Genomic DNA, 12,994 nt, shown 5'->3' with positions numbered 1-12,994 from the left:
TATTGTCATCCAGATAGCGACCTGAGTAAAGGTCGGTGGTTGATGCCGATATGTCGGAATGATTGGCCAAATGGACTTCTCTAGCTTCCAGAAACCTTCAAAATATTCCCGGGATCAAAGGCCGATTCTGGAACTGACGCGGCGCGGATCCTTTTTACTCAGTCACGCGGTTGGGCCGAGTCACGGATGCAAGAGCCGAGTCAGATGCGACAACTGAGCCGAGTCAATGATTATCCCAAACTTCCTAGGTAGCCTTGTGAACTGTTTCCAGTTGCCGACTTGATTAAACAGCCGTCTGGGGTTAAAGTTTCCCGGAAACATATAGAGGTAATTATCCAACTGGTGCTTGCGGCATTTCAGAAAAAGAATTACTGGTAGATAGGTGTATTGATGTCCCCTTCAATCTACCGTAGAGCGCGTCTACTCAGCCAGCTTCAAAGCAGCAGCTTCTGCCTTGACAACCGCAACTACATCTGCAAAGATATCCTTCTCCACAGGCTCCCAATCCAATATCTTGCGAGCTCTAATAGCTCGACTGCGAGAGTTGGTTCCCCAAAAGAAAGAAGCATAGGACCACACCTTGTCCGCATCCTCAACGCTCAAACTCTCCACCTTCTCATGCTCCCAAAGACCTTGCTTCTTTGCCTCTTGAGAAATCTTTTCCGTAATGGCTTTCCAGGTAAAGTCTCCGTTCTCGACAAAGTAGTATCCTTTTGACCCCCAGTCAGCCTTGCCTCCACCCTGCGCAGCGGCCTCAACAAGCTTCAGCCACAACTTGGATAAGTCGTGCACATGAACCGAATTCCAAATATTCTCTCCTCCTTGCACAGTGATACCAACACCCCTCTTCAAGCTATACAGCGCTAGCTCAGGAACCTGGATGCTTCTCTGGTTACCAGGGCCACGACCTGGTCCGTAGATGGTAGGGGGGCAGACGATCGCGGTCTTGCTGCCAATACCAAGAATAGCCAAGTCGACTTCTTTGTGAGGAGCACTCTCAGGAGGCGAGGTGACCTCGCCAATGCCATCCCAGTCGTCAAACACCTGGTCCCTCTTGATACCATAAGTCTCATCGTTCAGGTCAGGGTAGCAGATAATGTCGGCTCCAGACAGGTGAATGACAAATCCTGCATTATCCTTGACCTTGCGTGAAATTCCCTCAGCTATAGCCTTGGCGGCGGCCTCATGCTCGCAACTAGCCCAGTGGCAGGTAATATCCGCTTTGGAGACTTGCTCGGCAAGAAGGTCAAAGTCGTCTAGATCGCCGTAGACTAACTTAACCGAGGGATACTGGCTAGTGACCAGGTCACCCTTTTCCTTGCTTCGAACAAGCGCGGTAATTTCGTACTCGGGATGCGCCTTCACTAACGTGTGGAGGCCATCACCACCGATGTAGCCAGTGGCACCAGTCCTGTCCAGGAGTTAGTTTGATTAAACTCAGGGGGGACAAAGATTATCAAGGTTACAGGAAGATCTTGGTCATGTTCGCTTGAATCTCAAACTTGCAGCTATTCTCTGAGACAGCACACCCATATATAGATGGGCTGATGAAGCCATGATATAACCCATGAGTGTTTAAACCGCGCCGCAGCGGGGTCATTTGTAAGCGACAATCTCGCCCTTGGAATCCAGTCCAAATTAGCGCGATTACAAATGTCCGCCTACTTTTAGATCTTGGCCCGATTAATTTCCTAATGCGGATCTGGGGTAGATTCACAGGGCTGGGATTTCAGGGGGCAGGAAGTGGAGGTCATGTTTGATAGGTGTTGGATTTGTGCTTGAGACAGTGGTGTCAAGAGTCGTTCGTTCAGAGACGACCCTTGTGCCTTACTTGCGTCTGCTCAGAGCTTGCTGGTACAGATTAGTCCTTGCATGTTAAGATGATGTGAATCAAACTAAATGAGAAAGGGGGAAGTGCTTTTGATTCTTTCAGAACGGATGTGGCGTGTAGGGTACATCTGCTGTTCGATCAAAGTGAAGTTGGGCTGCTGGCTCCAACTGTTCGTGATAACATTGGCCGAAGCAATACGTGGTGGCATCAACGATGTGAGGCTCATCCCGATACATCTCAATCAGCCTTAGATATACGAAAAATATTAACTTTTAACTTTTGCGCGGCTGCCCCCTTGCCGTCCCCATCCGTATGCGAATATCCCGACACAGCTCAAGGCCGCTGTAGACCTACGTCGTGATAGTGGCATATGCGACATTGTGTTTGGTTCCATCAATACGTTACAACTGTGCCCGTCGAGATGAGAAATGTGGTGATCAGGTGTGATTGATACTGCTGTCTCTTCATGTCACTTGCCAACTATAAAAACGCAAAAAAAGTTCAAGATGCAGAAAATGATTCTAGACCATATTACCGAATAGAATTAAACAAGCAGGTCAACAATCTACCTATTATCCAACGCCAAATACAATGCCATCTTTCCTAGGGAAGACCTGCCTTCTTCCTCCTTCGGCTCCTGCCATGATGATCAGAGTGGCTTCACAATAACAACAACGCCAATTAGCCCGGCGAGGAGGACCAATGCATCCAACAGAAGAAAGATCAAACAATTAAAAGGATTTCCTGAGTGCAATGTAGTTGCCCTAATTTTACCTCATAAGGAAGAAGAAAAAAACAGTTCATAGACACGTTGACTAGTAGCGCAGACAGCTCTATCTTCTCGCGATGCAGCACATGATGCTGGTTCGGCTAATGTACCAGAGGAAACCGGCGAATCGGATGATGGACAGCACAGCTGTTGCGTAAAGGAGGAATCGGAAGTACATGGGTGTTCGCACGTCGGCAGCTTTCTGCGAGATTGTTAGTGCTGTTTGAGAGGAAGAAATCGGGGGTGCTTACAGAGACGCCGAGGGTGATGAAATCGTCCGTCGTGACAAAGACGATTAGGACAATGTTGCAAAGCAACCAGAGAATGACCAAGCCAGTTCGGAAGGACTTGTATGAATCTTCCACGTCCTTCTTTTCGGGTTCTTCCTGGTTCATTTCGCTCATGGGAGCCAGGGCTCGCCAGACGGTCTTTTCGAATTTGCTGTCGATGTCTTCTTGTTCCTGCTCGATTTCTTCAACGACGGCCTCCTTTTCATTCTTGATGACCTTGGCAGAAGGAAGAGCTTCAGCTGTATCAGATCCCTTTGTTCCCCACGAGACATCGTGCCAGTTGTTGAAGGCGTACACCATTAGGATGTTGATGTAGGTCGACATGAGAATCATGTACTGGGGGAACGAGTGGAACATGTGCCATGGGTCGAGATAGAGGAAGGACGCGATGTAGTTGAGACCGTAGATGGTAACGAGCGCGATGACGATCAGACCGGCAATACCAGAACCGCCGCCAAAGAAACTATCCCAGAAGGCTTGTCCGGATGCGAAAGAAATCTGCTCCTCGATCGGTGTGGTGGTGAAGGCTCGGTAGACGAGATAACCAGTAAGCACGAGAAGATACAGCTGGATGAGACCGAAAACCATGAAAGATGCGATGTAGCTGTACTTGGATCCCTTGGGTCTGTTTCCAAGGGCGAGGACGAATTGCAGAACCAGGAAGGCGACGTAGATGTACTTGATCAAGACGTTGACGATGGGCGTTGCTGTATCGCCGAATGGCCATCCGTGGTATCCTGAAAGAACCTGAGGCGTACCAACCAGCTTCATGATAATGGTTGTCGTCAGATAATACGCAGCTAGCGAAAACCAACTGAACAAGACGTTGAAGAAGTTGTAAAAGAGTTGAATGTGCAGGAAAAAGAGTCGGATGATACTATGACCAGATCGATACAGTCGACCAAAATGCATCAGAGAATAAAGAGACGCAGCAAAAGATCCATTCAGCCATCTTCGTCGTTGACTGATGAATTCTGCTGCGCCCTCTGGCACGTCTGTCTCGCCCTTGGACGCCTTGACGTAGTTGAGATGCCACTTCTGACTCGCCTTGGCGACCAATTCGAAGCAGAGAATTCTGTCCTCGGCAAGGAACATGTTTTTCTTGAAAATGTTCATGCCGTCGATTCCCTTCTTGCCCAGCTGCTTAGAAAGCGTATGGTCTCCGTGGAAATACTGTTCCAGCGGTCGACCCATGATGGCGCGGAACCTATAGGCGGAAAAGGCACCTGGAAGAACACTCACGTAGCCAAAGGCGCTTTCTAGGGGTTTATCGAGCACGTTGGAAATCTTGTACTCGAAATTCTGAACCGCGACGAGGGGGTTTAGAAGGTTGATGCCTCGCTTGCCCAACATGGCGTGAATCTCTCCACAAGCGCCGCCAAGGTCGCGATCGTTGTAAAAGGCTTCCCACAGAGACAATAAAGCTCTCGGACCGGGCTTCGTTCCAGCGTCGATGAGGATAGCGACTTCTGGGTTCAGAATACGACCGAATGCGTTGAACAACCATCGATGCGAATTAATCTTTTTGCTATTCTTCTGCTTGAGACAAAAGATGAACTGCACGGGCGGGAGGTTACGATGCGGCTTGTCGTGCGAAGGTCGGACGAGCTGTTGATCTGGCGTGACAGAGATTTGACTCGTGTACTCAAAGATGTGAGCAACCGTTTCCTTTCCGTTGACGTCCTTTTTGATGACGCCGTCTTGGTAGATGCCGACTGTCGCCAGCACGTCAAAGACGTTTTTATCGACCTTATCGATACCGTCAAAGACGAGACAGACGACAATCTTTTGCCACGCGGGACCTCCCTTGTTCCAGAACTTGGAGCGCTTGAGGTTCACAATGTCTCGGATGTTTTGCATGGTTCCGTGGAGCGTGCGCGCGAGGAGAACCTTGTCCTCGTTGTAATACGTGATGGCGATGAGTAGCTCCGTGTGGCGGTTGTACATGCGCGGGCGGAGGTTGAAGCCGTTGCGCAGAGTGAAATCGTTGGGATCGCACGTGGCGGCCGTGTAGCGCATCTTTGTGAATTCCTCCTGTACGCTCCCGGGAGCATCTCTGTATCGCGGTTCGATGGCGTTCTTGATTGCGCTAGGGACGGGGTAGTCGATGCTCAGGACTGAACCTTGGACGAGCTTGACCTTGCGGGTTCGCGATCGGGTGAGGCCGCGGGTGAGGGGTTGTTGTTGCTGTCGCTCCATCCAACTCTCCTCTGGATCGTGGTACGCCGAGTCTGGACGTCCTTGTACAAAGCCTGGCACCGAGAGGGTTTCGTTCTGGTCAAAAGATTGCATGGTGGCAGCTCTTCGAATGACCGAGAGTCTCGACTCTGCCAACCTCGAAGCCTCGACGTCATATTCCAAGTCCGGAGACCCCAGGTGATTGGGGTCATGGCCGTATCCGCCAAAGCCGCCGTGGCCGTATGGATCATGGAGGAGATCTCGAGAAGAATCGTTTTCCCCAGGTACAGGATTGTTGATACCCGGTGGTGGTGTAAGGTTGCCAAAGTCGGTTGTTGAAGCTGGGTTCACGCCATGATGGGTACCGGGAGGTGTAAACTGGTCGTATACGGGCGAGTATGAGTCGTGTAAGGGCTGTAGGGGCTGTAGGGGCTGGCGGGTGGGATCGCCGGGTTCTTCGGGCGGCGGACCACCAAAATGGTACTAAAGAGCAAAGTCAATGTGAATGGCCTCATAAAATTTATTACTCTGTTCCAAAACTCACAGCCTGTCCCGCTGGGAGATCCTGCATCTCCCGCGGGGCATCATAATTTTGCTGGCCGTGCTCGTTATAGACCATGATGGACGTTGGTTTGACCCCGTCAGTCCGTCAAAAGTAGCTTAGCTTGAGAGCATGCGATGACGGGTTTACCGGGAGCTTCGGGAAGTGGGAAAGCAGAGTAAAAAAAAGCGAACGACGATGATGGAAAGATGGGAATTCTTCTTGATCCCCCTTGATGAAACGAGAGGACACGGTAGTACGTAACAAACAAGTCTACACAGACAAAGAAAAAAAAACAAGAATTTTTCTGTTCAATCGAGAAGAAGAGTCTGTCTGAGAAGGAAAGAAAAAAACACTGGGGATCCTGATCCTTATTGTCAATGATCTACCCTGCCGCGTAACGTACATCCCCACCAAAAGGTGCTTGTACAAAATCTGGTTGGCCCGGGTCAACCGATACTGACGTCGGAGTCAGGCTGAGCACGAAGTTACAAAGATGATGTAGATTCCTTCCAAGTCAGCAAAACACACTGTGAAAAGATTCAAGAAAAATAGAACAAAATGACTATTTTTAGCAAGGGTAGGTCTGCTGTTGGGTCCTTGGTTGTGTGACAAAGCCTCGTATCGCGCAACTACCGCTGCAAGCATCCACTTGTTTTTTTATCCCATGGCCCATCATGCTACAGGCGGGGCCCCCTGTTAATGGCCCAGTAATTCAGGGCCAAGCAAACTGTGCACCCCTGTCTTTGTCCCGCTGTGACGTGTTTACGTCAGTGACCGTTTTCCCTGCGAGGCCCGCGACGTTTGAGGTAGATGTGATCGGCGGTCAGGGCTACACTCCACCTTGACTCCGTACAAATACAGTTGACTTCCAGTGTCTACCCCACGCCAGCTGGCAATGCCAGTTCAAAATAGAAGGGAGAAGAAGAAGCGAGACAATTCTCGGGTCCTTCGGTTGCCTTGCTTGCACAGCATAACACAGTCAGATTTATTCATCACCACTCCACTTGATGGCTGAGCTCGCTCTCGCTCTGTCTTCTTGTGGCTTTTTGTTGCGACCAGAAGAAAAACGACGTACCCCGGAAAAGTGCATCTCGTCTCCCTGTACCGTCTCCTGTGGCTTGCCGTCTCCTGTTCTTTTGCATGACCCACGCAATGACGGGACCAGGTCAGACAAAAAAGCACGCGCTCTTTGCCATCTTTGACCATGGAAGGAATGTCAGCATCCATCGTCCATTCGATCCTACAACCGTTTAAAAGGTCAAACGGAGTTGACGTCAAGACATTTTACGCCCAAAACAGACACACAATTCTAGGACTCTCTCTTCCAAGTTCTTGGGATCCGAGGCCAACTCCGTCTTCAGCACTGTGTACAAACGTCCTGTCGCCTCCATCTCCTTGCGCAAGCCACACTCGCTGCAAAAACAGCCTGTCACGGCCCAAAGGCGCTATGGATCTGCCGTCGCCCCCGGAAAAGCCTTGTCGCAGGTGGCCACATTCACGCATGTCCAGGTGGCACGACTTTTAACAGCGCATTCATCGTCTGCCAGCCAGCTTGTGACGAGCAGGCAGTGTTTAAACTCCTTTTTTTTTTTTTTTTCAAGCTGAAAAAGTCGACACGTCTAATAATGTTGAAGTGCCTGAGAACTATTGACACTGACCCTTGTGATGCATCACTTCCTTGTCGGGCATCAACCCGAGACATCGGGATATGCACCCAGCAACCGAATTACGAGCACGACACGGCTTCTCGTTCCCGAAAGCTCACCTCGAACCTTGGAAATAGCTTCTCAACTGGGGCAATTCCTCACGATTAGCCCCCATCCAGAACCACGCCAGGCAGATCTGACAGGAAACGGCCCCGAGAAATCCGACTTTGCCCTTGTCCGTGTCCGTCGTAGTCAGCAGGCGGTAAGCTTTTTGTCAATGCGTCGTCATTCATTGGCATGATTTTGCCTGATTCACTTCAATCTCGTTTCCGCCACCTCGGCTTCGGCTTCAACGGCAATCCTTGTCGTTCGTTCGTTCGTTTGTCATGCAAACCATTTTTTTTGATACCTAGTTCAACCCCAAATTTTTAAAGAGACAAAAAGCCATAAGCCGCTAGTTAAAGCCATTAATTCTCCGTGACATGACACCCCCCGGTCAACTGTGCCGTCTCACTCTATTTCCCAATATGACATTCTGGATATCACATCAGCTAGAACAGCAAACAGTACATAGCGCTCGCATTCGCCGCATTTGGTAACCCTCTGGACAATCCCTAAAAAAACGATAGTCGTCGACACTATCTGGTGCTATTGTGCGCCATGTGCAGCAAACAACAGATAGGCAGCAGTCTCACATCACTCATCACACGCCTTTTCGAACTCTTTCAGTATCATCTGCGTCGCACACTTAGTAAATATCACAGCAATCGTAGCTTCTCAACGTACCTCGAAATTAGAATCCGCCATCGACGAAAACACATGGTTCCTGTCCAACTTCAGTTTGGTCACCCGTGGGCTCTTGATGCCAAAAGCAACTCTCGCGAGGAACCGCGCATCATCTCGGACGTCGGTCGCATTAAGCACTTCTCGAATTGCTGTTCGGTTCAAAGTCTTGGGCGGTGATGGGGGCAGTTCAATAGCCTTGCCGCTGAGACAGAATGTGCAGTGTCCGCACTTCTTCTTGCCCTCAGGGAGACTCATCCCGAAATGCTCAGCAATCGAAAGACCAAAGCACTTTCGCCCAGTGATGAATTTGATCACCTGCTGGATTCTTTCCAGCGCTTGCTTTTCACGCAGCTGCAGACTTGCGTACACCTCGTCTGTGAGAGCATCGATCTCGGCATCAATGCTTGGGAGCTCCTTCAGGATCTTGTACTTTTGTTCCACTCCGCCCACAGTGAGTATGATGACGCCAGAGTCGTTGAGATCGTTGAGAATTTTGACGATTTGCATGCGAGATGTTCCTGTGAGTGAAGCCGCTTCAGACGGGTCAATGGTGTGATATTTCTTCGCCTTTCGTGCGTTTTCGAGTATGGCCTTGGCTTCGGGAGACTTGTCGTTCTTCAGACGGGGAAAGTAACTGGGTGTCGCCTCAAACTTGTACGAGCTGTACTCCGGTGTAACTGCCCGGATGAGATTGAATCTCAGTTCCAGAGTGGCGTAAATGACGCTCAGCGGACTCTGACGAATGTCGAATTCTGCCCCTTGATGGTAATGGCTGGCTTTGAACATGTCGCCTATAGGCTTGGTAACAACCTCGGTATCAAAGATATCCGTGAGAAGGTTGTGCAAGGAGTTTCGGGAAGGCAAGTCTCCTCGCGCAAATGTCTCTTTGATGTAAAAGTCTTCGGGGCAAAGATAGAGCACGCAATGGCTCTGTTCTCCATCACGGCCAGCTCGGCCAACCTGCTGACAGTACTCTTCGACGGTATTTGGGATATCCCAGTGGACAATGTTGCGAATGTCTTCAGCCATTAGTCTGATTCTCAAGAGTTACGGAAGTGAACCTACCTGACTTGTCGATTCCCATGCCAAAAGCAATCGTTGCAACTACCTACGTAAATGTTAGATATATAGGAACGATGTCAAGAGGATACTCGAACTCACAATTTGGATTTTCGAAGCCATAAACTCGTCCTGAATCTTCTTCTTTTCGTCCACTTTCATGCCAGCATGGAAGAAGTGAGAGGGGAACCCGCTCTTGGTAAGTTCATGAGCCAACGATTCTGCTTGCTGGATGGTGTCAGTAAACGAAAAGGCACGGGGTAGTGTTGTACAACCCTCTGAACGGTGACATAGATGAGAGTAGAACCTGAGTGGGTTCTCAAGAACTCGAAAAGAGGCTCGTATTTGTCCTGCTTCGTTGCCATGGCCTTGGCCTCCAGAATGAGACTGAAGGGTCAGTTGCTGAATCTCAAAATCTCTTGGTCGCGATACTTACTTTGGACGGTACATGGACGTCATGTATACTCCCTCCTTGGAAATGTCGAATGCCTCGCAGATATCATCAACAACAGGAGGCGTGGCTGTCGCAGTTAGACAAATGACCCGCTCGGCATGGATCTCCTTGACGAATCGAGCAACTGGACGGTGTCAGTTCCCAGGTGGCCAACGGGTAGGCGAGACTCCAACCTTTCAAATAGTCTGGACGGAAAGAATGTCCCCACTGGTGATCTGTTAGCCATCATGATCGACATTGCTGGGGTAGGCAAACACACCTCTGAGATACAATGGGCTTCATCAACACCAATGAGACGGACGCCACCCTTGACACGCTTCATCATCTCGACAAATCCTTCGTTGTTCAGCCGCTCTGGAGCGCAATACAACAGGCGAAGCTTTCCCTCGCGAAGGGAAGCGTTGATCTCTTGTAGTTCCTCTCGAGTCTTGGTAGAGTCGATACACTCTGCCGCAATGCCCTTCTTTTTGAGCGCGTCGACTTGGTCTTTCATCAAGGCGATGAGGGGTGAAACAACGATGCTGATGCCCGAGTCATTGAGATGTCTCTCGTTCGTTTGGCGATCGAGCTCGGGGAATGCAATTGCAGGTATCTGAAGAGGAGTAAGTAAGGGTAGATCGGGAGAGACTCAGAAGAGGCATAGCAATGCTCACCTGGTAGCACAGGGACTTGCCGGCACCTGTTGGAAAGACGACAAGAGCATTCTTGCCGGCCAAGATTCGATTGATGGCTGCCTTTTGTTCGTGTCTGAAAGACTTGTGTCCAAAGTTATCGGCCAAGATCTTTTCAGCAAGACGAAGCCTCGACTGGTCCTCGGCGTTTTCGAATGTGTGTCGCGCCTTTTTCATGGGATTAAGAGCTTCTACCCCTATTGAGTAGTCTCTTTCATGCTTCACAGCTGGCTTTTGTACAAGCTCTTCCACGGTGACCCCGTCAAAGAGGTCGTCGCCTGAGCCGAATTCGTCATCCTCGAAGGCACTCATCTTGATAGCGCGACGCGGTGTGGCGACGGTTCTTTTGGAACTCCAATTTCGACGCGGACTATTGAAGCTTCTCGGAAGGATTCTAGTCAGCGTGAACATAAAGACTGACAATTCGAATCTGACAATGGCATTGAGGTGTGGTGTGCCGTAGACATGCGTCGTGTCAAGCTCGACGACGAAAAGGTGGAGCCAGGAGCGTTTCTGACGCCAAATCACGTGAGCACTTCAAGGGCATGGTAGCACGTGACCGGATGACAATCGTCATGACCCAGCTTGAGGTCTTCACGCAACCAAGGAAAATATCATGAAGGGACTTTCGTAAATGGCGGCTCTAGCCTCAGAAGCCGCCATGTATATCTTCCAGTTTATATCCATCTTTGGCGTTGGCTGATCCGCGGTTCCCGCAGAAGGGCTTCCGTCTACCCTACACCGAACAATCCCTAACAATGGGCCTTCAGCTTCCGTGGTAATCCAGGTTCGACGCATATTTAAATAGAGCTAAGTCAGAGAATAAAGTACGCTTCGTCAATGAGTAGATAGAAATTATTCTTCACTAATGTTGTTGGGTCTCTAATGACATAACTTGTACAGTATCATCAATGTCAACATGTTGCTCTGAACCATCATCACACGTATCACCGTGAAACACATACATCATCACCTTCCAAGTCTGGCCAGCATTCGGCCCTCGCCTTGGCGAAATTTTGGATGACGCCACGGCCTTTAGACCAAGCCCGGATATACCTTGCCTCCAACCTATTCTCTCTTCATGACCTCGACTCATATCCAGAGGAGCCTACCCAATGGCGCAAGGCTTGGCCATGTTTGCCCACCCATCTTCGCGTGAGATGGCGAATCCGCTAATAGAACGCTTTTTCGCTTTAGTGAAGTATGTTTTTTTTTTGCCTTGAAGATTTTACTTCGTTTCCGTTCCCCTTTAGTCTGGACCAACAAAGGCAGACAGTTTTCGGGCCACATCCTTTGCGAGATTGCATAACATTCACCTAGCAGCGTTTCTACAATCTAGCCATCTACTATTACCAGCTCTAAGAGGGTATAACTGATTCTCTGCTGTTGAATGATTTGACATTGCCCTTAAAATGCATATTTATCATTGGACTTACACCGAACGAGCCTCACAAAATGGATTGGGCTTGAGAAACGACGAGAGGAAGGGGCCGACCAGAAATTGATAGAGTATCATTAACGGAGATAGGAGAGATAAAAAACAATAACCCACAAACAGAACTCATGGAAATGGAGAATCCGTTGTAGATGGTAATAAGTAATAGTCGGCATCTTACTTTTCATATTTCCATCCAGCCGACTCTGTAACCAGCTTGGACAACAGGGGCACCACAACATGTGCAATGGTCAGGGTATCTACCAGCTGATAAGCAAGCAAGGCCCGAAAGGATTGCCATTCTTGCTGACGATCAAATGTGGTCCATGCATGCATATGAAAAGCTTGACCAGCCCAGCTGTTCGGTAATGGATGATCAATCTGTTCCAGACTCTTGGCAATGCTGGAGCCGCGCGCTGATTCCCAGACCTGATGGTCCCTGAAAATCTTTCAAATGGGCATCGTCGTACGCCTTGGGTGGATTAACAACATGTTCACGCTGCCGAAATTTCTCCATGCCGATTCACACAGACCAGTCGTTCTCCCACTTCGCGGTTAAGGCTTCTCATGACTGGCGGAAGAATTGAGTCCCACCAATTGGAGAACGAGTTAAATCCAGGGGCTCATACGGATGACTTACCTCTTTTAGTTACAACATCTGGACTCAATCAAACGGAACATCCCGAGCCAATCCGGTATCGAACTATTGAGACGCCACAACCACGGCCACGTGTCAGTCAAAGTGTCACGATAAAGTCTAAAACGCCATGGGTAGTCGCCATTTTGTCTGCCGATGTCGCCGGCGTGAAGCCCCTGTCGAGCGTCGGCAGAGTCTTTTCCTCGACAGCTGCCAGCTGATACCATCAGGCTGTTCAGTGTGCTCTGCTGCATAGTTCTAGATCTCGCTTTGACCGAATATCGTCACGCGTCTTAAAAAAACAGAGCCTGGAGCGAAAAGTCTGCGGCCTCCAGGGGCTGGACCGTGTCCCGGCCCTCTGTCACGGTAGTGTATCCGAACTCAGGAGCCTTATCATGACGCCGCGGCCGTTAGGTTTGCAACCGCTATCTCAAAGTCGTCGTCATCTGCGGGATCCAATTGGTCCCAGCCCAAAGGATAGAACCATTCTGGTGAGGGCGTTCAGCTTCTAGTCAATCAAGCCTACACCCAATCTGGAATCCAACGCCGCGCCGTTAACGCCTGGCCAGATTTTCCCGAGACTAGCAGTTTTTACGGCCGAGACTTGGCACTTTCGGCTCTCACGTCCGTTGTTGACTCGGTTCGGTCCATGTCTCATTCGCCCGTCCCCTGTGCGAGAACTTTCAGGCGGGGT

The 12,994-nt window shown here is 49.8% G+C and overlaps 3 protein-coding genes across 3 annotated transcripts; all 3 read right to left on the bottom strand.

Annotated features, from left to right (window-relative positions):
• Positions 1–420: 420 nt before the first annotated feature.
• On the bottom strand, positions 421–1,483 carry NECHADRAFT_86561 (uncharacterized protein; the record flags this gene model as incomplete). Its single annotated transcript, XM_003042306.1, has 2 exons — positions 421–1,411; positions 1,467–1,483. The coding sequence occupies 2 exons, from the start codon at positions 1,481–1,483 to the stop codon at positions 421–423; spliced, it is 1,008 nt and encodes a 335-aa protein (XP_003042352.1).
• An 865-nt stretch (positions 1,484–2,348) lies between these two features.
• NECHADRAFT_102013 (glycosyltransferase family 2) lies at positions 2,349–5,687 on the bottom strand (the record flags this gene model as incomplete). The annotated part of the gene is made up of 3 exons (XM_003042305.1): positions 2,349–2,802; positions 2,852–5,551; positions 5,613–5,687. The coding sequence occupies 3 exons, from the start codon at positions 5,685–5,687 to the stop codon at positions 2,665–2,667; spliced, it is 2,913 nt and encodes a 970-aa protein (XP_003042351.1). The 3' UTR covers positions 2,349–2,664.
• Positions 5,688–7,954: 2,267 nt separating this feature from the next.
• NECHADRAFT_97234 (uncharacterized protein) lies at positions 7,955–10,540 on the bottom strand (the record flags this gene model as incomplete). Its single annotated transcript, XM_003042304.1, has 8 exons — positions 7,955–7,993; positions 8,045–9,063; positions 9,110–9,152; positions 9,206–9,331; positions 9,379–9,490; positions 9,540–9,681; positions 9,828–10,149; positions 10,211–10,540. 8 exons carry the CDS (start codon positions 10,538–10,540, stop codon positions 7,955–7,957), a joined length of 2,133 nt encoding a protein of 710 aa, XP_003042350.1.
• Positions 10,541–12,994: the final 2,454 nt, after the last annotated feature.

The sequence above is a fragment of the Fusarium vanettenii genome (genome assembly GCF_000151355.1).
Source record: "Fusarium vanettenii 77-13-4 chromosome 11 genomic scaffold NECHAsca_36_chr11_2_0, whole genome shotgun sequence".
NCBI lineage: Eukaryota > Fungi > Ascomycota > Sordariomycetes > Hypocreales > Nectriaceae > Fusarium > Fusarium vanettenii.
Note: the sequence above shows the minus strand (reverse complement) of the source record. Positions and strands in the feature narration are given on the sequence as shown.